Source organism: Acanthopagrus latus, chromosome 4 (genome assembly GCF_904848185.1).
Source record: "Acanthopagrus latus isolate v.2019 chromosome 4, fAcaLat1.1, whole genome shotgun sequence".
Taxonomy (NCBI): Eukaryota; Metazoa; Chordata; class Actinopteri; order Spariformes; family Sparidae; genus Acanthopagrus; species Acanthopagrus latus.
In genome coordinates, this window is record NC_051042.1 from 843,216 (window position 1) to 870,876 (window position 27,661).

The 27,661-nt window shown below is 40.8% G+C and overlaps 1 protein-coding gene across 1 annotated transcript; it reads right to left on the reverse strand.

Annotated features, from left to right (window-relative positions):
• Nucleotides 1-27,661, reverse strand: LOC119018256 (anoctamin-9-like). The gene is made up of 24 exons (XM_037095773.1): nucleotides 27,374-27,661; nucleotides 22,066-22,131; nucleotides 21,030-21,152; nucleotides 20,791-20,930; nucleotides 19,298-19,347; nucleotides 17,836-17,894; nucleotides 16,177-16,256; nucleotides 15,012-15,146; nucleotides 14,100-14,193; nucleotides 12,992-13,052; nucleotides 12,794-12,876; nucleotides 11,520-11,624; nucleotides 11,009-11,173; nucleotides 9,402-9,438; nucleotides 9,074-9,185; nucleotides 7,218-7,272; nucleotides 7,035-7,132; nucleotides 6,706-6,902; nucleotides 5,556-5,708; nucleotides 4,823-4,967; nucleotides 4,609-4,731; nucleotides 2,625-2,718; nucleotides 2,416-2,528; nucleotides 1-471 (listed from the first exon to the last, which is right to left on the reverse strand). Exons 1-24 carry the CDS (start codon nucleotides 27,392-27,394, stop codon nucleotides 438-440), a joined length of 2,343 nt encoding a protein of 780 aa, XP_036951668.1. The 5' UTR covers nucleotides 27,395-27,661; the 3' UTR covers nucleotides 1-437.

Below are 27,661 nucleotides of genomic sequence, written 5' to 3' on the forward strand. Positions count from 1 at the left end.
ATTTATGAGTGTTTATTTAAAACTGAACTTGGAGACAGGTTTAAAATGTATCGAGGTATCATCGAAGTCTCAAATAAAAGGTGAGCACAAATGATGCAAGTATTTTGACCCAGTCATTTTTTAAAAAGAGAATTTTACTGCATAAAACACTTTAAGCAGAGCAAATAAAAATGAAGAAAGAATAATGAGAACAAAAAAACAACAGGAATCTGCAGCAAGTAATACTGCTTGGACCCATTAAAACTCCCAGTGATTAAAACTAGCACTGTGGTCCTGGGAGCCATGCTGCTTAATAGGCATAGCACCCAGCACCCTTGGACTTGGACCCCTAATTATCCTTGGAAATACAACAGGGTCCTCGCATTGGTCAGTGCATTTTTCACTTAAACCATCCAGGACTCATCGGTGGAAGCAGATCTGAGGTCAGCTATGGGAGATCAGACGTCTGTTGATATGCTGCGTTTCCTTTCACTGAAATAAAAACAAAAACACACAGATTATAGAACAAGAAGAATCATATAACGCAACACTGGCTGTGTTGGTGCAACATGTCTCGATATAGGTGGACATCCATAACACTGCAGAGACATAAGAAGGCCTCGGTTTTCTGAATGGATCAGCAACACCGAACTCTCTTGATAAATAGTGTTTAGTTATGTTGGTGAAGGATCTCAATCATTCAGGTCATAGTAATGCTACATGCTAAATCACAGGCAACTGGAATTTATTCAGTTTCTTGAAGATGCTTCACCTCTCACCCAAGAGGCTTTTCAAGTTCCAAATAACTGGTGTGTATGTCCTTTATAGAGTCGTTAAGGTTATGTGATTCGTTGACCCAACCGCCATTCATGTAGGTCGCTACATGGGTCTAGGGATGAATCGTTGTTGTTAAACTGTCTGGGGAGGGAGCTCGGGACAGCATTGTAGGTGGGTGTTAAATAGTTTCATGGCCATCTTCTCTGTTTAACAATGGTCTTTCCAGTTTGATGTAGAAGAAGAGATTGAGAAACCTTCATATGCTAAATACAATGTGTACCAATTTCCATGTAATATATAGTTAATGTTAGTTGATTGTAACATGACGGGAAAAATGAGACCTTCTCGTCCCTCTCGGCTGCCTATTCAAGCCTGTGGATGATTTTTTTATTTATTTATTTTTTTGAGTTGCTCAGTACTGCTGGATTATGGATTTCTTCGAGAAGGACTGATTTATCTGCACCAGCAGATGTGACTATGCACCTTCTCGAGTGCTTCCTCTCAGTGCCTCAACAACAGCAGCTAGCATTAGTTTAGGATGAAGTCAGCAAACATAAACTAATGACCGGATGCCTGCACAATGCACACTTTCTACACAGGCCCCTAAACCGATACTATTTTTATTCAAACTGAGTATGAGTACTTTCATTTGTGTACTTGCCAAAATATATACTATCAGGTAACTATCAGGTTACAGATGCACTGAATTGGAAGACAGGATTTATTTTCTCCTCTGTTACAGCAAATGCTAATAAATTAAATAAAAATATAAATCATCATTTCCTGTGTCAACAAAAAGCCTCCACATTGGCACTGTCTTCACATGTGACAAATGAAACGTGACAAAATATCAGTGAAATTGGACAAATTGAACAATGAAAGTCATTACACAGTTAACAGTCAACTTAATATATCAGTTAAACTATTGCACAGTATCTGTCAAATCAAATAAAGAAGGACCATTTCAAAACGTGTTGACAATATTCATGGTCACTTAACATTTAATTAACAGATACTGTAGATCTGTATTTTCTTCTCTCTTTAAGGAAAAGAAGAGCAGCATTTCAAATGAAGTAGTGAAAATAAATAAAACAGCCTTCTAAAAATTGTGCATCTTAAAAAAAAAAAAAGTATCGGTATCTGTGCATATTCTAATGTTGAGATGATGAAATAAATATTGAAAGTCAGAGTATCATTAAGTCCTGATGGGAACAAGACTGTCTGAAATGCATTTTATAACAATCCATCCAATAGTTGTTGAGGACTGAGTCCCTTCAGACATTTCAGTGGTGGACATATATACAGACAGACAAGAGAACAGAAAGGGAAGTAGCAGACAGACAAACAGGCAGGCAGGCTGAAAGACAGATGGTCAGTAAGACAGGCAGGCAGAGAGGCCGACACAAAGACTGAAAGATGGACAGACGATAAAATACAATATTTTTAAGCATCTGGTGTGATAGCTTGACATCTTCTCTCTGGCAACTGTTCTAATGTTATTTTACCATCTTCCACAAACAGCTCAGCAGCTGCTGATCAATTCTTACAGCCTAAAAGTTGTTCTGAAAGTATTCCTTCAGCATATTTGGATAAGAATGTTCAGAGCTTTAGTTTCATCTCTTGTTCCATGACCTTTGTTCTGCTGTACTGCTGACGTACCTTAGCTCCTCCTTTAGTCGAGCCAGTTTGTCGTGTAGTCGATCATTCTTCACCTGAATTGGACTGTTGGGGACGAACCAGGCTGCTATAAACTTGCACACCACCACAACATGCTGCAGAAACACACATAGGACATACTCAGAAACTATTTAACTGGGTTGTTCAGTTTAAATGGACAACACTGTCTAACCCAAAATTAGAGTGCAAACCTCAAACAGGATGACAAAGGCAAAGCGCACAGCCAAGACCAACCAGAACTGAGACGTCAGAGTGTAGTCTTCATCACTCCTGTAGTCTCGGTAGCTGAACACAAACACACAGAAAGACACACACACACATTTCAATAATTGATATCCATATAGAGAAAATTACTACAAGGATACAAACATCAGAAGTGCAGCAGAATACATTCACACGATCATGAATCAGTGGCAAAACACACATGATACCACAGGGGCTGCGATGGACCTACACTCTCAACTCGGAGGGGGCAGAGTATTCTCAGGGGTCCTTCTCATAAAGTCCTTCATACATTCATATTAAATAACTAAAATATTCCATCCTGTCTTACTTATCTATAAATACAACATGTTATTTATTGAGCCAAGCAAACTAATGGCTGAGAAAACTGAGAAGTTACTCCAGAGAGGTTTGTTCTGATGGACACAAGAACACAGAATGCCACAGTGGCATTTAAATAGTTCAGCACAGAGGACAGCAAGCGGAGCGGTACACACACTCAGTGATGGACGGTTCAGCACTGCTGCAGACAGACAGCTGCCCGTCTCATCATGTATTTTACACACAGGAATAACAAGCACAATATGCACACAGCGTTCTACAATGAGGCAAGCTCAAACACAAAGTAGACACGGCAGTCTAACCTAACTAGCCTCTAGCCTGACCCTAACCCTATCACTAGCAGGTGCAGACAGCACCACAAACAGTGAGACAGGCTGGTGCGCAGATTAAAAATGAGATTAGTCTAACAATAATTCTTGTTTAGTTATGATTTTTTTTCATAACTAAAATGTAAGTCCGTGAGACTAATAATACTTTTTCAGTCTGATATTTCAGTAAAGTCTTTTTGTGCAATCCTCTTTCCTCTACAGAACTATTCAAACAAGTTAATGAAATTTATACAATAGAATGTTTCCTTTATAAAACCTTATTCTACTCTCCTTCATGGTGGCAAACCTGCCAACCACATTATCCTTGTCTATGTTTATGTCCTGTTTAACACAGAGCAAAGTGAGGTTTGATTGTCTGGCCTCATCCATGCATGAATGCAAACAGCTTTTGATGATCCTACAGGACTCCTTCACTGTGTTATTGTGCTGAATGTGAGGTCAGATCTCTGGCTAAGAGCTTGACAGTGGTCTGCATAATAACTTTTATTAACACCCTATTTTTGCTAATATTTTGTCCGATAATATATTTAACAATATATTTGAATCCTAAAGCCCAGTCCAGTCCAGTGATGTTGCTGCTGTTGAAAGAGGTCAGTCAGGCTTCATGGGGCACCTGTGGGCATTAGCAGGTGACTGTGACCACTATATGTGAGAAGTGAGGGGGTCACAGACCCTCACAGTCCTAGAGACGACCTGCACCCACTCCAGGGACACTCTAGTTGGAACACATCCCTATATCCAGATGGGTTCTGGCCAGTCCAACCACACTCGAAAACCTGCAGAACGGGTGTCAATTTTCCCGCTGTGTTTCCTTCTGGGCCTGAGGAAGTGCGGCCTCCTGCTGGATGTGAATACTGGAGAACAGGTGGATGATGGTAACTTGCTTTAAGTTATGTCCGAGATAAGTGTATGTTTCATGCAGAAAGTGTCAACATACAGTATAGACTAGTTAAGGGGCGACAGCGAGCAGAGAGTGTGCATCTGTTTTTGAATGGTACCAATGATTTCCTCTTTTCTGGTGAGAATGTTTTAATTTACATTTTCTGGTTGTCTCATAAATGCGCGCGCACACACACACACACACACACACACACACACACACACACACACACACACACACACACACACACACACACACACACACACAGAGACACACACACACACACACAGAGACACACACACACACACACACACACACACACACACACACACACACACACACACACACACAGGTTCTTCTCTTATGTTTGTAATGAGCAGAGAAAGAATGAAGTCTTCTCACCTGCACTGTGTGACATTGAAGCCGGTGTCTGTGACCATCATCTTACCATCAAAGTCATTTCCAACTGCGGAGTGCATCACAAAGGCTGTGGACAGAGTGTCATTAATGTATCCCTGCATGCAGCTGCAACAAGAGCACAAGACACACATGATGAGATGCAGCACATTCTGCTAATGTGTCATCAGGTGCTGCTTCCAGTTGAAACATTACTGACTTTGCTTGAGTGCTTCCATTAGCACAGGGGCCATAACGGTAGCGGTAGACGAGGCGCGGGATAAAGTCTGATGAGACTCCAATGACCAGACCATTAGCAATCACTGCCAACACACCAATGACCTCCAACACCTTCGTCCACACACCTGCAGACAATACAATGCACTGTTACACAAATACAGTACACCTGTAAACAGAAGTCAGTACTGTTGCACACATGAAGCTGAGAGGGGGACGAGCAAACAACAAGGCTGACTGATGGACCTGTCAATCAGTCTTAAATCCGTCAACATTTGTCCAAATATTTTATACAGCAAACTCAGTAAAGACTGGACACAGATGAGGAGTTCTAAAACAAAACAACAAATGTGTATTGGGAGAAGAGAGGGGATGTGTACTTCATTAAGCCCTCTAGTATAAATTCAGGTTTCAGACAAATGTTGAGCAGAGACATTCAAGGAGCACTTCAGACACTGCTTGACAAAAGACTTGTACCGTTTTTGGGTTTATATGTATTAAATGTGTTTATTACATGTTTCAGAATAGCCCCACTGCTTGACATGTTGTGGGTTTGCTGCCATTATACTGACCCATCCTTCAATGAGTATCTGAGTTGACTCAGACTTCTGAAAAACCACTGTTCTAATGAATTATTGAAATTACCCACTGATGTGAAATTGATGATATAACAGCCAACTCTACAGAGTAACCTTTGACTCATACACACAGCTCACCGATGTCGTTGGTCTTCCTGGGAACCAGCCGCCGCTCCAGGTGGACCATCTTGATGGCATCCAGACGGATCTCAAAGATGTTGTTGATGAGAGCCAGCAGGGGGGCGAGGGGGAACGCTGCCACAAATATTGTTGTGAAACTGAACTGAACCACTGGAGGGGATGAACAGTAAGTTAGTAATACAGAAATGATTTCAAGCACTGATACAAAAGATTCAGATTTACATTTTTTCCAGCTCAGTTGAAAAAAACTACAAGTACATTAAGCAAGTGATTAGAAATGTGTGTTTACATACAGCTGCTGCAGTGTTAAGTTAGAAGGTGATGGTGACACATTAAATAATATTCCTCTCCCAAACATAACAGAGAACCTAACATGGTCAGTACACATCAACACACTGGTAAAAAACACAGAAAAGGCACTACTTTCCAAGGAAACTTCAGAATGCCAAATTCTGGAACCAAATTAGATCATTTGTAGCATTATCAGTCCCCCATACAAGGATTTCAATTTGGCAGAGCAGCTAAGGGGAACAAGCACTGTGCAAACAATACCAGCATGAGGTATGCCCACACCTACAGTCATAGCAGTAGTGAGATGGCAGCTCTCTAAAGATGGATTGATAGGTTATCGGACTTAGAGATTAAAGGGATTGTTGGAATAGAAACAACTGATGATAATCTGGTACAAAGCGCTGTGGGAGTGCAGGGAAAGTACAGGTTTGAAAAGCAGGACCTGTGCATTATTCTGTTAGGGATACCTCTTCTTACACATTTTAAGTTCAGCACACACTCTTCATTTTCCCAATTCACGGTCAGTTAGTGGAGTTAGAGTATATATCGTAGTAATAACTAAATAAAGGTACAGTCTGGAAACAATCCTCTTTGAAGCTGGTGAATTGGATTTTAGGAGTATTAGTCAGGGGAAGTGTGTGTGTGTGTGTGTGTGTGTGTGTGTGTGTGTGTGTGTGTGTGTGTGTGTGTGTGTGTGTGTGTGTGTGTGTGTGTGTGTGTGTGTGTGTGTGTGTGTGTGTGTGTGTGTACGTGTGTACGTGTGTGTGTACGTGTGTGTGTACGTGTGTGTGTACGTGTGTGTGTGTGTGTGTACGTGTGTACGCGTGTGTGCGTGTGTGCGTGCGTGCGCACCCACCCATCTCCAGGAACTCATTGAACAGGCTGAAGGCATCAGTGTCTGCAAGATGGTAGTTACGCAGCCAGTCCCGAAGTTTGCAGATATCACAGGGTTCAACGTGTCCCTCTTCATCACGACAGGCCTTCCTGTAACAGTAGCCACACTTCCTCTGCAGCTTTTTTGCAGCGTTTCTGCTAAAACAGCTCTTCAACCAACTGGAAAACAGAACATTTGTACATCTTTTACATGTTTGCACAACTTGTTTTCTGATGAGGTTTAGTTTGACAGTTGTGAACAGGCATCACCTCCGGCTGCCCTTCGGGAAAATAAAAACATAGCACACTCACGGCACAGTGAACTCAAAGATGTTGTTGAGAGTCTGTTTGAGCAGCATGATAACAGCCATCTGGATGAAGAGGTCTGTCAAACAACCACTGGGATGGCACTGCAAGACAAGCAGGATACATCTGAGGGTTTGTACTGTACAGACATGCTGTGTGACTGAATAAACACTCAGTCAAACCTCTCACCTCCTCAAGTCTCCATCCAGCAATACGTACATAGTTCCCTGGATGGCCGTTTATCCTGCAACACACAACATTAAGTTAACAATATGTTACTTAAATTTACCAAACCAAAAACTAAACCAATCAATTTTAGCAACCCAAAGATACTTTATGGACAGCCATCCCTGTCTATCAGTCTGTCCTTACTTCGCCCATCACTCCTTGCACATGACCGGAGTCTACGCAACACACTGCTGAGCTGTGGCAGTGTGGGCTCATTGTTCACAGATAAGAATGGCAGAGAAGGTGCAGCCACACATTTCATTACCAGCTGTACCTTCAGCAGCTTGCACTGCCAGATAAAGCAAGGAAAGAAAGACCAAACTTGAGACGGCGACAAAAAAGAAGTTGAATAGCTGAAGAGGTGAAACAAGAATCAACATTGGAGTGGTTTTTCAACTGTGCTGACATCTGATAAAGTCAAAGGCCTAAAACCAATGCCATGGTACCTGTCTTTACTGTTTATTATTACTCTGCATTATGTCGTCAACAAGCAAACATTAGCTCCTCGTGCTGCTGTTGTATATATTAGCCCAACATTTACATTGTTAGCATCGTCAACTTGTAGATAATGTTAGCTAGCGAGCTATTATAGACTATTGCCACACAAAACATTTTCATGTAACTACTGTTTACACGTAGGCCAACATTTAGATGTACTGTGGATCTAATCCATATAACAGTGTGTACATCCTGTGACCTCTAATTCTGCCCCTTAATGAAAACATCACCTATTTAAAATTTCTTTTAATTCCACATGTGTAAATGTTTAAATTAATATTGCTCCTCTTAAGCTTAGAAATCCCAATTTGACCATCTTAACCCTGAACTTAAAGATGAAATTCATTAACTGAAGAGAAAGACAGTATGCAAATGGTGGAATACAAAGTTCAAAGCACAAAGGATCTCATGAAAATCATCAATTCAGAAGTCAAAACTGTAAATCTTCAAACACTGAACAAATCTAAGCAGCTACTGAAATATACAAAAAAAAAAAAAAAAAAAAAAACTTTCCCTGTTTCTTTTGTATAATATTCCTATAAAAGTCTGAGCTTCCTGTTAGGACTCTGAACATATCTGGTAGCATTCACGACTTTACTGTGAGCTTAACATGAATTATTTCATGTCAGTTTCAACATTACTGTAATGTGCATATGCCTTAATTTAGTTTAAATGTATTACATCATAAAGTAATATGCATTGTGTTGTAACTAAACAGATGCTAGTTAGAGATTTTCTGTGTGGTGGTAGTATATTGATATTAATATATCAGAAGTGTTGTCTCTGTGTCCTCTCAACAATCTATCCTGATAACATGGAGGAGCAGGAGAAACATGCAGAACACATCAGGGATTTCCATGTATTTTAGCGGTATGGGCCTTTCCTTTAACACTGTGATGTTACCAGCTAGTTTACAGGTCTTAAATCAGAGACCTCAACACAGATTTATGACAAAATAGTGTGAATGGTTTGGCATCATGTTTCTTAAGTGTAAATCTGTGAGAATACATGTGTGAACTACTAGGTCATGTTTAATTTGAAATTATATTTCATGACTGATGAAACATTCAAAATCAACCTTGCTTGTCCCGAGGTTTCCACTACTTTTATCTCCATTAACGTTTCTTTGGAGAGTTTATTCCTTTATCTGAAATGAGGGTGCATTGGTAGACAGTTGTGTACACCGTGACAGTGATTTGAGATTTTAAAATTCACCTGACCTGACATTACCAGTGAAAGTATAAAAGAAGACATACAGATTTTCTCCTGACAGGACCAACAAAGCAGTAGTTATATACAGAGACAGACAAAATGAGTACCTGCCCAGGAAGAAGGCCACATAGAAAAGTGATGAGAAGAGAGTGAAGAACTGGAAGGTGAACATCTTGACTGTGAAGCTTCTCTCTGTGGCAGCGAATGAGTTGGTCTTCTCTGAAGACACACACGCACATACGCACATACGCAAAAGCATTAATGTACCGGTGCAAAATATTTATGCATTACTGGAAGATAAAACTTTGTCTGCTAATGAAATCATTTTTTTCATATCTTTTAAATGAACATGAACTCAGCATATTTCTACATTCTTACAGTGTCAATATCTTGCATTGCATTAGTATACAGTTACCTGTGCTACTTTGTTCTCACCTATTTCACACAGCTTGATGGACACCCATCTGTTTACCTACAGGTGGAGTTGAAAGAGACACACAGAAAGACAGGATATATTTTACAGCTTTGTGAGAGAAGGAATCTGTGTTCACAGTTTTGTTTGTTCATATAAAGCTGCTTTCCATGACCTTCCAGCATTGGCAAATTTAAACTTTGGTGCATTTGCATACACAATTGATAGTACAAGGATGAAAAGTGAGGCATTAGGGCTTTTCATACTGACAGCAAGGTGCTGTTAGCCCCAGGTGAGGAGAGGAAAGTATTCAGAAGGGCACATTCTGAAGTAGGCTAACCCTGTCTTTAGCCTCTGGCTTGCTGGCCCTGATCTAGAGCAGGGTTACTCCTGACTTTGTGGGGTTACCCTCAGAAAATCAACTAGCATGGAGACTCCAGTAGCCCCATTCACACTGCCGTTTGGATGCAGGGATCCTGCGCCATTCTCCACCTCCTCTGTGTGAAAGTCTCACAGGCGGCAAGGGGTGAAATTTCACTCTGTAAACTGAACCAGTGTGGACGGATAAGTGGGCGGCACATAGCGAGGGCGAGTCGGTCTGACAGTCTGATAACTAAACAGGTCCTTCACCCGACTAAATAAAGAGAAATGTCCCATAAAGCAATGTTACATGACCAAACAAAAGTAACATAGAAACTCTAACTGCCTTTGGCAACTTATATGAGGAAAAAATAACACAGTTATACGTGGAGAAGCGTCTGTCCTCCTGTTTGTCCTCCTGTATGTCCTCCTGACTCTTCCTCACATTTCTGCCCAAAAAGCAGCATCTGTCACCGGCAAAAAACTTTAACTTACTGAGTGTTTGTGTTGAAAAAAAATCATGACGGTCAGCCCTCCAGACCAACACCTCACTGAACTTTCCCCTGGAAAACAGCCTCCGTCCCCGCGAGTGACAGAGTCAAACAGCTTCCAGTTTACAGATGGAGATTATAAAGTTATGTAATTTGGAGTGAAAAATGGAACTCTGGTGGGTCAGGATCTCAATAACAACACATTATAACAGCATCCATATGATTATAAACTGTCTGCGGGTACATGTGAATGCTCTATGTGAACAAACAACAGTGGAGAACTGGCGGACTGCCGATGCAGCGATAATGCGGTGTCTCTGTGTGAAATGGAGCTAAAGTTAACACAACTATCAAGAGTACTAGTAACGCAACTTTCTAGAATGTTACGCTTAGCTTCAAAGCACGGGTGTGCCAAATGTACATGAGTGGCCATATGATATGCATTGTGAGGTGTGCTGATGTCATGGTGAGTTAGGAGGTTAAGAAGATTAAGAGCAGGTGACTGAGTACCACCACCCAGGGCATCTTTTGACCATCCTACATGACAAATGTGAAAGCTCCTGGCCTATATAACTAGTGTATGTACTATTTGTGTGTAGCATACTCATTTGCATCGTGTTGTATAATGAAGAATCACCTTGAATCTCACTTTTGTATCATGACACAGTGTAAAAAAAACACCCTAATTTGAAAAAGGGTTGTTTCTTCTGTTGCTGTTCTTCACAATTGGTTGCCATTGAGTGAATGCAGCATGAAAGTCAAGATACAGGTATACATACGCGGGTCATGATCTGAATGGTAATGTAGTGCAGCACAGCTCCAAGCATCACAGCCACAGTGTTGGCGTGGTCCTTAATAAACTCCCACTTGCCCTCAGACATCAGGGGGGCAGCCACCACTCGAAACACTACCAGGGCATGAGCGAGACCGATGATCAGCATCAGCTGTAACACAAACAAACATGGCGACGTATTACATTTCTTCCTGCAACTGATTATGCACCGGCCCAAGTTTCAGTCCATCCAGATATTACCAGCCAGCCATTATGACAGCATCGCTGGATTTGTTTTCACATTGTGAGTCTGTCTGTGTGAGATCATGGCAAAATGTGGACCTGGAGACACTTTTATGTTCTTCCTCTTGGTGTTTATATGATTGTCTATCTGTCTATGGTCGGATTCTTTTCAACAAGATTCACAATAGATGCAGTAAGAGACTTAAGATAAAGTGTGTGTGTGTGTGTGTGTGTGTGTGTGTGTGTGTGTGTGTGCGTGTGTGTGTGTCTCTTACCATGAGTGTAACCAAAATTAGGACCACAGTGCTGCGCAGATAGGAGTGTCTAAACTGTTTTGGTTTACAGTTTGGATCATTGACTATTTCCAGAATCAGTTCCTCCTGTCAACACACACACAGAGTCAACATTTAAATGTATCCTACAAAGGCTCTGTGTCAAGTGCTTTATCATGAGATGCACCAAGCAGAGGGCATTCTTTAGAAAAAGACTTTCTGGGGTGCTGTTTAGCTCAGTGGGTGGAGCAGGAGCCCCATGTACAGAGGCTTTGTCCTCGCTGCAACAAAGGGCCCCAGGCTCGAGTCCCGGCCTGGGGCCCTTTGTTGTGTGTCACTCCCCCTCTCTCTCGCTCATCCTGTTTCCTGTCACATCTTCAACTGTCCTGTCAATAAAGCCAAAGGCAAAAACAAATACAAAAAAAGGACTTTTCTCTGAAAAAAATAGTTGGTTTGATTGGCAGTAATCATCGGATAATCATGATATATCTGTTATCATTCTTATTGTTTTTGTGTGCATATCTCTGTCTCACTCTCTTCCTGTCTCTGTCATCCCAACTGTTCAATACAGATGGCTGCCTGGTAAAACCTCTTCACCACTACGCTGCAGTGTGAGCATCACAGTCAGCTTACCAGTTGTTCAGAGACTCTCTCTGTGTTGCCACATTTGCAATTGTGTGTCTGTGAAAACCCACCAGCTGGCAGTCTGATCCTCAGACCACATCGCCTGCCAACTCCTACCTGGTACATTTGCCTGAAGTTGTCTATGTCTTGCCCTGTTCCTGCTGAGTTTTTTATTCCAGGTATTCTGTGGAACCTAACACAGAGCCCATGGGGGAATGTTTCATGAGATAACTTTTAAAATTTGCCACTATGTACATGCAACTGACTCCCTAAGCATTTGCTGAACTCCTCCATCATTTTTATTTTCTTTGTGTACAGCATAAAGTGACTGCAGCTTGCATCAAATTGTATAACCCCATGTTGTAGAATGATGCAAAAAAACTGCACTCTGAAGCTTATGGTTTAAGGTTCTAGTTCATAATTCAGTTTATACTTCCTGAAAACAATGTTCCACTGAGCTCAGTTTGACAGCAGAAAGGAAACTGAACAAGTGAGATTTCTTCTTCTGCGTCACTATATTATAGGAATGCCATTAGTGACACAAAATTAAACACTACAGATGACTACACAGCATCTAGACTCAGATACAGACTTGTGTTCAGTCAAAGATCAAATGCAGTATGATCTGTGATGGGTTTGGACAGAATCAGTACCTCCTCCTCACACCAGTCGTAGACCTTCCACTGAGAGACGTGTCTGGCTCTGTGTCTCTTCCACAGCTCCAGGAACAGAGTGGCTGAAAAACAGATAGGTACTCTGTATCACAACAGATCACATTAGATAATACACAAAAATACATCACATTAGATTAGATATCATGATACGTCAGATCAGTCAAGTCAGACACTCACCCCAGATTGCCATGCACATAGCAAAAGCCACAGTGCCCTCATTGTCAAACAGATGGCTAACCTGTGTGGATAAAAGACACACGTACCCCATCAAGAGGGAAGATCACAAATCTGGAACCACATTAACAGACAAACAGCAGGACCAGTTTTTCAAAAATCCATAAATGTGTTTGTGTCCGTAGTCTTGATTATCCTCATCATGACTTGAATACAAGGATTGTTATTTGGTGGCTGGTAAAGCCCATTTTATAAAAATAATCATAGCTACCAGCTTGTGTCAGCTGTTTTGTGGTAAATTCAATGACTCATCCCAAATAAACTACACATAGTACCAGCTGTAAACAGCTTTATATTTCTCTTCATGCTAAAGTTGCAGTAAGACTGATACTACTATACCCAAACATGCTACATCTGTGTGGGTCATCTCCATATGTTTTTTCATATGCATACAAGATAATGTTTGAACAAATATGATCTTTTTAATCTTTAGCACTGGAACTCTTCCTCCTGCATTACAGTGCTATGGGAGTGTGTGTATTCTTGCAAAGAAGGCTGATATTTAGTAACTTGACTGGCAAATGATGTGTGATGTCAGATTTGGTCACATTTTCAGAAGCTCCATAGTGAATTCATATTTGAACCACACTGTGAATGTTTTAGTTTTTTGTGACAAAGCATGATGTGCTCAACTCATTCCATCACAGAAAAATTAGAGTTGTCGAAGTCACTGGAACTCAAGATAAACAGCACATGCTCCTTACAGGTACATGTAAACATCTGACCACGAGCGTAGGTGCTTACTCCAAACAAAACTCACTGCTATAGAAAATGTGTCTCGAAGTAAGCGTGCATGTAACACTGTGATCCTTCCCAGTGACAGAGACACCATTCACCCTATTCCAAGACGCTGTACTACTAAATTGATTTTGAAGCTGTAAGGTAAAATAAGGTAAAATGTTGCCTGAATGTGATCCTAATTTGTGTCAATTAGTTTGTGTGTGACAAAGTAATGGATAAAGTCTGAATTAAATTTGCAGTTTAATGTGAGCTGCCAGCAGCAGATTAAAGAAATCAGATGAACAGAATAAGGACACGGAGGAGAGTTCACCTTAGCGTAGATGCATGTTTCTGACAACTGCCACACTGTACATCTCCTATCACATCGAGGACACATGGTGATGTTGGACTCACACACTTCATGACTGAGGACACAAATAGAGAACAAGATTAAAGCATTTATGGAAATAAAAGCTACATCATATCACATATTCATTGTGAAATGTGAGTTTCAACATAAGAATAGTTTATATAAGAATTTCCAATCAGGATTAAGAGTACATCACAGCGCCAAAACATCACTGAGAGCATCTGACGAAGAGCTTGTCTCTATGCTAGTGTTGTTAGGTGTTAGTGCAGCTTTTGATGCTGCTGACCATCAGATCCGATGAAAAATACTCGAACACTGAATTGGTATTAAAGAAACTGAATTAAGTCCTTTTTTTATCTGACCAGTCTCATTTTGTACAAGTTAAAAATGATTCCTCACTGCAAAACCAAAGTTTGTCACAGGGTTCCACAAGGTTCTGTGCTCGGACAATACACTTCATGCTTCCTTTAGGGAATATCGCTAGAGACCACTCCATTCATTTTCATTGTTATGTAGATGATAATTATACTTATCCATTAATGTAAATGTAGCCAGATGACACTAATCAGTCAGCTTCACCTCAGGTGTGTATTAAGGATTGTGTTAAGGGCCCATTGTGCTGGGCTTTAGAGACTGACTGACTGAAACGTGGAGAGTGGGTGACAACATGCAGCAAGGAGCCATGTCTGAATCAAACCTGGGACACTGCTAAGAACTCAGTCACAGAACATGGGTCATCCGCTCAACCTGGTAAGCTATGAGGGGGCCCATATCCCTATATTGTAGACAGTCTTAAATTGACTTATCTTCATGCAAATTATATTAATACAAAGGACCAGTGTTTTAGATAACTGTGTTACTTCCACAACTTACATGAGAATGTTGGTGTTGAAAAAGGCAAGTCCATACAGAAACACTATAACACCCAGGATAGCAGCTGGAAGAAGCAGCTTGGTGTACCAGCCCAGCCACAGGTAATAAAGAGCCACCTTCTCTCCAAAGTAGCACCTGTAGAGAAGAAACACAGGGGCAGACAAGGACTATAAGTAATAGCTTTGAACAGTTTAATGTTCCATGAAGACCTGTTATGGTCATCACACATCACCATCCTAACTAAAAAAGCACAGAAAAAGGTCTACTTCCCAAGGAAACTTAGGAAGGCTAAGTCCTGGAGTGAAATTCTTGCCAGCTTTTACAGAGGAGCAATAGAAAGCATCTTGATATCACAAACTGGCATGGTTCGTGTGCAGCTCAGGACACAAATGCTCTGCAGTGGGTGATTAAGACTGTCAGTGGCCCCCGTCTACTGAGCATCAGTGGTATTGGTGTAGTGAGATGTTTGTACAGAACCCAAAGGATATTAAAAGACAACACCCAGCCAAGTCATCTGGAAAAAGGAACAAAAATATCTGCTGCCCTAACACCAGACTAGACTGTGAGACTCAGTTCAGCCCCCACAGTCCATTTTATGAAATAGATGGTTGGTTGGTTGTTTTTTTTTCTAGGAATGCAGCACAAAGGACACGATTACTTTAACTCTTATAAGATGATAAAAATGTACCTTGTAACCTTGGTGTGACTGTGTCTATGGAAGTCTTGCACCCCTCATATTTTACAGCACTCATAACTAACTGTGTCCAGGCTGGTTTTTCACAGTTAGTTTCTGTTGACCATGTCAGAGATCTATCTCCATTGTGATTCAACACTGGATTAGGTGTTGTATAGAAAATAATTCTTGTCAGAACTGATGTTCTGACAAGAATTATTTGTATACAAATAGACAAACACGTAGTGCATTTTCTGAATCTGCATCAGGGAATGAACAGCAGTCCTATGATCATATGATAATGTGGTCGCACCTTCATATCCATTTTTCGCTGGGCCCTAAGTTTAGTTATCAAGCTTACTTTCACAGCCTGTACTGCAATGACAAATGGCTGTAAGAAAGTTATAGAAAGACATGCAGACAGTTAAATACTGATACAGTTACAGACACAGACAAACACAGACAGATGGTTACAGAGAGTAAGAAACTGACTTGACATCGTTGACTGGTTGTTCTGTAAACAGAGCCGACCATCGAGCCCACCTCTTCTTCAGCCGTTTCTGCTCCTTTCTCTGAGAATCATAGGAAAAATCAACATACAGACATTAGGTTTTTATCTTGTAACACTTAACATGTTTTCCATCAAAATCACCACATTGTGTTTTCCACAAGTGCATACAACATCCAGCTGGGTGAAAATACTATCCAGCTGAGGGCCAGGGGAGAGAAAACAAACAAAACTCACCACCAGAGAAGCCTCCTTGTTGTGGAGTGCAGTAGAGTCCCACAGTAATGATCATCACCGAGCTGCGGAACTCTACTGCACTCGGTAATCGACTCGCAGGGCTTCCCCACAACGAGCCTGCAGCTGAAGAGGTGAGTTCTGTTTATCTTTCCAACAACGGCGGCAACAATATCAAATGTTTGACGCCTCGAAATATGTGCTGGGACCCTGTTTCTAATGTTGCTGAAGTTTGGTGCTGTTCTTAGCATTATTTGTGGCTTTTTGATGGCAATTTATACTTGGATCCATTTACAGCAGTGTATTGTTGTTGTGTGGTCGTTTCTAAGGATGCTAAAACTACGTAAGCTAGCGGTCTGCAAACTTTATCTTTCGAGGGGGGGTCGTACTCGGTGTCAAGGTGTGTTAGAACATGGATTAAATTTATACCGGTATATCCCTTTAAAGAGCTAAGAGTACCTTACCTCCACCACACCACAGCACTCCAAATAAAGTTTTGAGAGTAGACTTCCTTTCTAATAAAGCTTATACTCAGGGCTTGCACAGGCCCTTTGTTTTGCTGCCAAAGATCTACCCCTGGTTTCCAGTGAGCGAGTGTTTATGACATTACATCTGCGGTGCCATTTTGCCCCGTGCTCCATGTGACTGCATGTCTGAGCTTCTCTCACCTCCCATCTCCATGCCTACCCACCTAAGTACAGCTTCAGGATAGACATCAGTAAGACCTGACCTGTTCTTCCATTTATTAAGGTTCATAGTCAAGAGCAGTTTCTAACACAAATATGTGCTTCCAAAAAGGCACATTTCCTGGCTCGACACTGTGGACAGCTCTCTGAAGGATAGAGGCAGTGTTCCTTGTCTTTGAGGCCGTTTTGCTTGTTTTTAATAAGCCGCTGTGATGAGCTGACCAGGGCCCTGCAGCTTCAGATTAAGGAATATTCAGCTCATGTGTGATGTCCATGTTTGGGAACATCCATTCTGCTCATAGACACTGGTTCAGATATACGGATGACACCTGGGTCAGAATCAGAACATGGGAAGTGGAAGCATTCACAGTACACATCGGTGCTGCGGACAATACATTACATTCACACAGCAAGATGTCAGAAGCCTCAACATAGAGGTGTACAGAAAACCTACACACATACTTTTCAATTACACCACCAACTGGAGCACAAGCTGGGGATCATCACAACCCTAAACCATCGAGCTGGGACATGCCCACTAAATCAGAGGGGAAGGAGGAGGAACAGGAACGGAGGCACATCAGGGGAGCACTTAAACCTGTGGTACCAAAACTGGACCTCTGTCAAATCTTCTAAAACACCCAGAGCAGACAGAGAGGAGGAGAGGAGAAAACACAAAAACATCATCATTCCATATGTGTAATCAGTCAAAGATGAACTCACCTCATGAAGACAGAACACGGTTTCAAACACATCCTTCTCCAACAGTTCTTTCAGGTTTTCTGACAAAACAGAATATATATGCATAAATGTCTGCTGTTTGTCCCATATTACAACTTGTATATAATATCTGGGTGACACTTACTTTACAAGTGTATCCCTCCTCCCAATTACAATGATTCCTACCTCAGAATGTACTGACAATACCCCAACATATATTTAATTATGATATTCTACTATTGTACAGTAAACAGCTAATAATGGCTGGTAAGTTCTTGAATTTGCAGAAAACTTTAATTCCCCAACTAGTTTCTGTCTAAAGCCCTGTTTCCACCAAGAAGTCCCGTTCAGTTCAGTTCAGGTCCGTACACATTGGAACAGTTGCACCCTTCTGTTGAGGTACTCAGCACACTGAATGTGATTGGTCAGTCCAAACAATCAGAACTGTCTTTTCATCTGGGCCCTGGTGTATAATTTCTTAATTTACAGCAGTCGGTCGTCTTGCTGCCTGCAGCCTTTTCTCAGGTAAGGCTGGTTTCTTGTTGTCATAACAACCACATGTGTGTGCTGTGCGTAGAGAGTGTGTGGTCAAGCGAAAGAAAGACAGAGACAGAGCATGAGGAGTGAGTGATCAGGTAAGGCAGAGCGAGTGGCAGAAAACAGCCAGTGAATATGAGCAGACAGAGGAAAGAAAAGCTCAGCAGTTTGTCAGTGTTGTCAGACCTGTTTGTTAGTTCATAAAGTGAAAGGGGTCTACCCTGAAGCTGGCCAGTAACAATCCCACCTACAGTCAAGACTGCTGTCGGCAGTGGAAACACACAGCAGATCTGGCACTTAGGTAAAGGTACTGTTGGTGGTAATGCAGCTTAACTTCCTCTTAGCAGAAACTGGTAAAAATGTAAATGGATAAAAATGTACTTCGATTTGCCCATCGCTCCGGCAGATCAGTCCAACTTTGGAACAATTTTACCCCAATCAGCCACCATAAATTGTCAATTATCAACAAATACAACTTCATAATCAAGAATCTACTGACTAATTAGGTTATTTTAGAGAAAGACAGTGTTTGTTGAATCTCATTTCCAGGTCATCAAATACAAATCTGCATTTCTGTGAATCTGAATATGTAAATGAGATTTAACAATCAACTATCTTTCTCCAGAATCCCTTCCCTACATTTAATTGCTATTTAAGCCTAATAATAATATCTTTACACCACTCAAGTTAAATGTCACTCATTTTTTTTATTTTCAGCAGAAGAAATGTTAAAGCAGCAACAACTCAATTCAATTTAGTGGCCTGCTGAATGGAAATTAAATGGAGACTAGCTCGAAATGAGAATGGTGAGATTAGCAGAGGTTAAGGAAAACCTGTTCGGAAGTTTCCAAGAAATGTATTAAAAATGAAGTAGCTATGTTGGAAAATAGGAAAAAAAGACAAATGTGATTGAAATAACCACACTCACCTCCCGTGTTGATAAATGTCTGATGAAGGATGAAACTGACTATTCGGATCCTGAAGAAACAATAAAAGGTCAGTAAAGTGAAGAAATTGCATCTGCGTGATCAGAATGAGTAGGTTTATATAATATGATATACTCTGACTGTACAGGTGTTAGTATACACCTTTTCACATACATCCCATATCCTGACTTCAGTCAGCCCATCCGTCTCTGAAAATAAAGTTCTAAAAGTTCTAAAAACAGTCAGCACTGATATCTGGATGTAGACGTCATTCACAGTTTCTTATGCCCACTGCAGCTTTAGACTGTATGAAAAGTTCATCCTTCAGTTCATTAACTACCTACAGTCATCCAAAAGCAAAAGGACAGATCAGACTGCATATCTGCAGCCTCTGCAGATGACCATTCACTGTGTTTACCTCCCTGAAATCACATGCAGATGGCATCTGGCTGATACAGAGTGACTGTAATATTAATCTGGATTCAAAGTTTGTTAATCCCATGTGTTGCAGCCTCCTTTACAACTATTCTTTTAGCAAATGTCATTTTTTTTACCTTGAACTGCATTACAGCAAAAGGTCTCTCAGTCTGTGAATTGTTGAACAGCTTCAACAGTTTATATTACATGTTTCTATCATTCCAAGTACTGAATTTGTGGACATCTGGGCTTGTTTCAGTATCTTGAGATTACAGATATTGTCTGGACCATGGAGCTGGCAATATGGATGAAAATGTCATTGTGGTTAACGTACCAGTAGACACTGATAATTATCATGAAAAGGTCTCTTGTTCAAAGACAACATTAAATTACGCATCAAATCCTGCTCAAGTAACAGGCTCAATTTGCACACTGCAGGACATCCAACATCAGCAAATTAACTGAAACACACTGTGCTACAGCTTTTATGCTGATTGATTTAAAAGGAAAACAAATGTATATTATTTGCTTTGATTTAATAGTTTTTGGATAGAGTTTGGTGCCAGTGAATGGCAAGCAGTCTCTGTGAACACAGCAGCTGTGCCACAGTGGGCTAGTTTTTGTTTCACTCTAGCCAGCTTGTGGTAAATTGTACGTCTTGCCTCCTGATACTGTGTAAGTGATCTGGTGGATTTGTGCTGCTTGAGGTAGAAAAAAATAAGTGCCCCTTACTTACATATTGGTGCCCTCACAGGGACCATCTGAAGTATGAGGATTACTCTTACATATTGATGACAATGATGGCCAGTCCGACTATGTTGGTACTTGAAACATGAATGAGTGATCCTGTTCTGCTGGCTAGATTTACTTTTTTCTCTTCAGAAACCATCAGCTTGCCCATCAGGGTAACTGCTGTGATCGCTCCATGAGAAAAATTACATAACTGCTACTTTCTCCCGAAAGAGCACATTCCACTTTCCTGGAACCATCTGTAAAGGTAACATCTGATCACTGTGGTGTATGTGTGTATATACTCTGTGTGTGTGTATACTGTACACAGGATGTGTATGTGTGTTACCTGGTAGCCTGGGTGACGGTACCCCTCACATCTCCACACCAGTTACAGGAGTCGGAGACTTTGAGCAGGTACTGGTAGTCTTCAAACATCTCAGGAGGAGCACGAAGGCCATAAAACACCTTGCCATCATGGATGATCTCCTAACACATACATTAATGTTAATAATCTTTTACTCTATATTACATCACGTGTTAAGGATGTGTGGAAATAATGAGTGACAGTAAAGGAAGCAGACTCACAGTGACAGAGATATTTTTCTTTTCTAGCTGCTGGATGAAAGCTCTCTGTCTCTGAGCCTTCTGGTCTGTGTCATCATCCACCTTGGTGGCCACCAGTACATAGTCAAATGTCCTCTGGGTGGGCTGTTCAAAGACACCCCCAACCCCCCAGACCCAGTGAAATATTTACACTGTTATATTTTTAAGCAGTTCAAAGTAAGTATTATATTTAGATGTAGAGTGTAGAGTCTCTGTTTGCTCGATTAGATTGGTTCTGGCTCGGAATCTCAATGATTTTGCACTTGTTTTCGGTGCACCACCTCCGAAGAGGAAAAATCTAATCAAATCTTCAGTTTCTTATGTTATCAGTCATATATCTAAGTGTAATTTCTCTATTAAATGTATTAACTTTAAGGGGCGCCGTTTAGCTCAGCAGGTGGAGCAGCGTCACATGTACAGAGGCTTCGTCCTCACTGCAGCTGACCCAACATTCCCCCATGAGGAAGCACATGCTGACACTGGTGGGCGGCCATCTGCATCGACTGGTTTGGTTGGTTTAAAAATACTAAAAGTGTAAAGACGCAGTCAACATGAGTTACCTGAATTCTGTCCTAAGAAGCGGTTTCAGGTAACAACACCTCTTCTGAGTAACAACTTTTTAAGTGCTGTGAACTTCGATGTAGTGCCATATTTCAGGTTCTGTGTCTTTAAGGTTTTATGCCTGATGTAAAACCTACATCAGGTCCTATTATTGAGAGTTACAGCAGTGAGGAAACAATAGGAAATACAGAAGTCCAGTTAGTTCTTCTTTCAATCACCAAGATACGGCGTGTAAATGAGATAGCTGACAGGTTCAACACTGAATACTAAGATAAAACCTGGTATCGTTTTCTCTGGTGCCAACAGACAGGTTAGTCTGTTCAACAAAGAGTCAATGGAATCTTTTCATATAAGCAGATATGCTCCTGTTTGCATGTTACAGATAGGTTTGTCCAAATTTACCTTGACGACGTATAAAAAGTTTGAATAAGAGGAGGAGTGAGACGTGGATTCTTACCGTTGATGGAAGTAAAGGTTCATTGTCGTAACCTTCCCTCTGTCTGGTCCACAGCTCAATGTTTTCCTTTGACAAACACACACGTGTACACACACACACACACACACACACACACACACATACACACACACACACACACACACACACACACACACACAAGATTAGCATCAACAATTATTATTATTTTTCATTATCATGATTGTCTCACGGTGCTTACTTCCTTTATACCAATAGGTGGCACAATCACATTTACTCTGTATTGGTAGATATGATGAATGATTTTAGGCTGGGCCTTTCATCAAACGTGACGTTTGGAGCAACACAACATCATGGCAACGCTTTCATTGTTTAGCACCATCAAGGTCTTAAGATGTGCAATGTGTTATTGCTCCCAGTGAGAAAAGTCTGAGAAAAGTTTTAGAATTATGAAGATTCTTGTAAAGAAAAACCATTATCAACAAAGCCTGGGTGTTTTGTCCTTTTTTGTCCAAGGAAAATTAAACAGCATCATCATTCCCTTATGTCGCAGGAACATCTGAAAAACTCAGGAGGACCTTAAATAAACATCATATCCTGGTTCAGTTCACACCTACCAACACACTGAGGCAGAAATTTGTCCAACCTAAGGACAAAACACCCAGGCATAGAAACATGAATTAACTTTATGCTGTTCAGTGCAGCCAGGGTTAGAGTCAGACCGTCTTTGATCAGAGGAGGTGGCCTAAGACATAACTCATCACCCACCTACAGTACAGCATCAAGTTCCCTCCCCAGACAGCTTCACAGCCATTCACACCTGGGCTCACCTAGACCTAGCAACCTACATGTAGGCCAGTTGAATCATCAACTCACAAGTGACCCAAACGACTCTGAAACTCAGCAAATGCATACATAAGTTTACAAATATCAGCATGTCAATAGGCTACTAGTAAGAAAGAAGGAGACTTAATAGAGACTAAATTCTTTGATCAGGCCTATAAATTCCATTGTCCATTCAATGTCCATTTTCACCTGCATTTTTATTCTTGATCAACCAAGCATGGCTTTTATAACAATGTCACACCTAACAGCTGGGTCAACCTCACCTCCTCACTACCATCAAGGTGTCTGTGCCTTCCTTTTCCTCAGAGTCGCTCTAAGAAGTTTTCTCACTCACTCACTCAGTTGTTTAGGCTCAGTTAGGAGCTCGCTGACAGAATTCTCAGGATGTTTATGATTACGGGCCACCATTGGTTAGTTCAGTATACTTCTATTTTACTGCTGTGGTTTCACCTGGTCTGGTAAGTCCAGTTAGCTTATGATGGATAATGTTAGCTGACGGTAATAAACTTTAGTTGAATATTGCTGCATAACATACACTAATAGCTTTGTTAGCGTTCTGTTGCTTATCAGTGTTGACAAAGATGTTACAAACTTTATGACCTTTTATTATCTGAATTCCTGTTACACTGTGTTCAAGTATTTTCAACTTCTATCATCTCAGAGTGTTAGAGCAGTTTCACTTTAAATAGTAATAAGGCTTGGTGTAATGGCCTTAAAATAATATCAAAATAATGTCCTTTAGGCTATTATATATTGTGATATACAGTATATTTCTCAAAATATCTTTTCTTGTCTTTTTACAAAACAGCTGTATATCAACATTAAATTCAGATTCAGAGGTCATTTCCCTGAATATTTACGTATACAACAAATTACCCTTTCCACTTATTTCACAGTAACCATGCAACAGCGATAAATTGCCCAGCTTTACTCTAAATCTGTAACATTTGTCAGATTGACCTCAAGCTCTGCTTTACCTCAAATTCCTTTCCTGTTTCCTTTTTATTGAAACTAACAACAAAAAAGATGTAGTTGCTTCTGACAACAGCAGTCAGTAGGGCCCTATAAAATCCGTTTTATTTTTTCCCAAATTACGTTTTTTCCATTTTAATTTTGGGGAATCCCAAATCAAAATCATTTTGACATCATAATGTCTTCATACAGTAGTATATTTTGTGTTTTTATGGGTTTCATTGAATAAAAACATGGTCAGCTCTCTGGCAGATCCAGAAAATGTTTGCAAACCAAAATTGTTCTGAAAATTTAAGTTGTAAATATTAAACAAAATTAGCAAAGATGACAAACAAAATGAGAAATAATACTTGTGCCATTATGTCAGTAACATACTAACCAGCTAGCAGTGAAGACACCAACCCTCCCCCTGTCCTCTGAGCTCCCAGCCCAGGCAGAGGCAGCTAAGAGGGCTGTGGCTAACGGGGCCAGCTAGCTAACAGCAGCTACTGTTAGCAGCAGTTAACAGTCACTCTGTTATATGCCGATAATATGAATCAGACAGGTGGCTAACTCTGACGCATTACACCTTTAATTATGATTTCTCAGGTCTGCTTCTTTGCAAAACAACAGTTCACCTGACACGTACAAGTCGTTCGGGAACTGCTTGGCTCTGTACTGAGGGGTAAATATCAAGTTTCTCATTTTTTTCGCCGATTAAGACGGAGCTGTGGGCAGCTGCTTCGCCATGCTTACATTGTTGTGACGGGGAGCTCAGTCTGTGGGGAGGGGGGCGACGGCGACTTGTTGTGCCACTCAGACCTGCTTCCCTTCATGCAGTTTTCCCTAGATATATGTTGCACTTCCACATGAAAACAGCATGTCAGTGAAATGATGTCAAATTCCGCGATACTCTGCGTAAAAAAGCAGATTCCGTTTTAATTGGCCAATTCCACAATTCCGTGATTGCGGAAATCATAGTGCCCTAGTCAGGGGATTCAGCACTGTAGATTTGTCTGGTCAGGATTCACATATCTGACACTCATGTTACTAGCCCCTTTTACACAGTGGCCACATTATCGCCGCAGCGGCGGTTTGCCAATTCTCCACAGTTGGAGATTCACACAGAGCGAAGCAGCTCTGCCTTAAAGATGAACTGCTGAGTAATTCACACAGAAAGCCGGCGCTGCAGCTCCTAAAGAGGCGTGATGGTGACGTCATGATGATGACGTCTGTGTGTTTTCGAGGAGTTTCCCCAGTGTCCTTCTGTCAATCTAAATCTGTGGACAGTTTATAATCATATGGATGCTGTTATAATGTGTAGTGATTGAGATCCTGACCCATCCTGGAAAGTGACAAAGTGACGTTTTTCGCTCTAAATTACATAATTACATAATCGCCATCAGTAAACTGGATGCTTTCTGACTCTGTGGCTGTTTTCTGGGGGAAAGTTCACTGAAGTCTCGGTCAGGAGGGCTCAACGTCAGCGTGCTGGTTTATTCAACACAAACAGACGGACGCTGTTTTTTGGGCAGAAACGTGATGAGGAGTCGGTAGGACTGGCGGGAGGACAGACAGGAGGACGGACGCTTCTAAACATACAACTGCAGTATTTTTTTCCTCATATAAATTCAGCGCCGGAGAGAAATTTCACCCCTCGCCGCATCTGAGACAGTCACACAGGGGCTGAGGTGGAGAACTGGCACAGGATCCCTGCATCCAGTATGAATGGGTCTAACTGTTTATATCAATGAGAGCAGGCTAAATAACAAAAAGACTAGTCAGTATAAACCTCTACAGTTCAACAGCACAAACTGACACAGACTACATGATGCAACATTGTAACCGTCATGAAGGAGGCCTTCAGGTTACAGATCAGAATGTGTGATAAGTGGAATAAAAAACTGGCAAGTAACATTCAACATGTATTCTTCAGTCATCGTTCTTCTAGTTTTTCACATGGTATGTTATGAGTCATCTTATATAATACTAGCCAGCTGTTGGCGTCTTTGTTTTCCTCTCTAACAGACATTCAGCAGCCTGCAGGTCCAGACCTGCTCAGTTTCACACATTTGTTTTTTTCTTGTCATCTCCCTTTCACAGCTGTGCTGTTTAGTTTACACCAGTTATTGCCGTCATACCACTTACAGTGCAGAGGAGCTGATAGATAAGTCTAGTTTCTGGATCGACTGGATCCAAATAAGGTATACTGCAGTGAATCCTTAGCCTGGGTGTGACCTCCACCGCTCCCAGTGATAAGATCTCACATGTGACCTACTGAGCACTCACATAGACAATGATCATTATAAAGTGAAGTCACACAGCAGGGCGTTCATGCAGTTCATAGTTTCATATTCCTCAGTGGTCAGACACACAGTATCTGTTTAAGAGATGAGACGCATAATCTATCGATAAGTTACAATTCTAAATTGTTGGTTTAAATCATTCTTAAATATTCTCCAGTTTAGCTTCTGAAATGATAATATTAACTGTTTATTTGTTAGTCTTCTTTGACATTTTACTAAATACTTTAGATTCTTGGTCCAACAAAATGAGTCATTTGACAGTTTCACAAAATACTTTGGGATATTCAATTTTCACAATTTTGTGATATCTTACTTACCAAAACATTTAATCAATTCTTTGACATTAATGTCTTTTTTTACTGTATGAAACTAGGATTGTTAGTCACATTATCTATTAATGTGAGAATTATGTTCAGTGTATAGATTTTTTTTTTTGTATGATCACCTATTATTGTAGCTTTGGCAAATTAAGATTGATTTGAAGATGTAATAAGTCAAAGTTTACGTAAGTGTAAGGCATTCTGTATTTGCTGTTCCACCTTTTTTTTTTCCTTTTAATTTCCTCAACCAACTTTTGATTGTCTGTTTCCTGTAATTTGATGGGACAAAATAGTCTTTGTTTCCACAGAAATACACTGACTCATTTTCAAATATCTAAACTACATTTATATACTGTTGAGCACTTACTTGAACCAGATTTGACATCTGATCAATATTGTTCTGTCTGTAAAATTTCAGGCTACAAGCATCTCCAAACGTCAAATAAAGGTTGTGGAGGAAATGACATATAATACTTGGGTACTTCGAAACTGTCTGAAAGTAAAGGAGCATAGATAGATCATAACAGCTGAGGACTACACAAGAGTAAGTATCAGTCAGTTATTAATCTAAATATTATCTAATTCACAGTGTATTCAAGGCAATATCCAAACCCCAAGAAAAGCAATCTGCCTCAACACAGCAGAAAATAAAGTGTTGTGGTGATACAGGGACGACATGTCCTCCAAATAATACTCTCTACACATAAGTGTAACAAGTTTCTCTCATTTCATTTTACTATTATTATTATTATTATCATCATCATTTTAGTAATTCATGTTTTTATTTAATCATTACAAACCGTTCAGGCCCAACTTACAGCCTGTTTTTTCTCCCAGCGTGCGGTTCTGTTAGACCCAACACACTGACAGCTCGCCGCAGTCAACAACAAACGTAAGCAGAAGTTGTACCTCGACACTCTTGAAGAACATGTTGGAAGTTGATGGTGCTGATGTGAAGTTCAGTCTGAGAAAAAAACTGCCTCCATCCAGCGAGAAGATAAATGTTCCCTCACGTTACTCTGTCCGGACACTTTAACATCTCCCCATCATTAAAATTAATCTTTCATTGACATTTGGTTAATCAACATCTCTCCGCCTCGCTTCACTTCCGCATATGTTCAGACGACTGTCTCTGGTTGTGTGCGCGCGTGTGTACAGGTAAAGGTGTGCCATTTCACCTGACGTCAGCCAATGGAT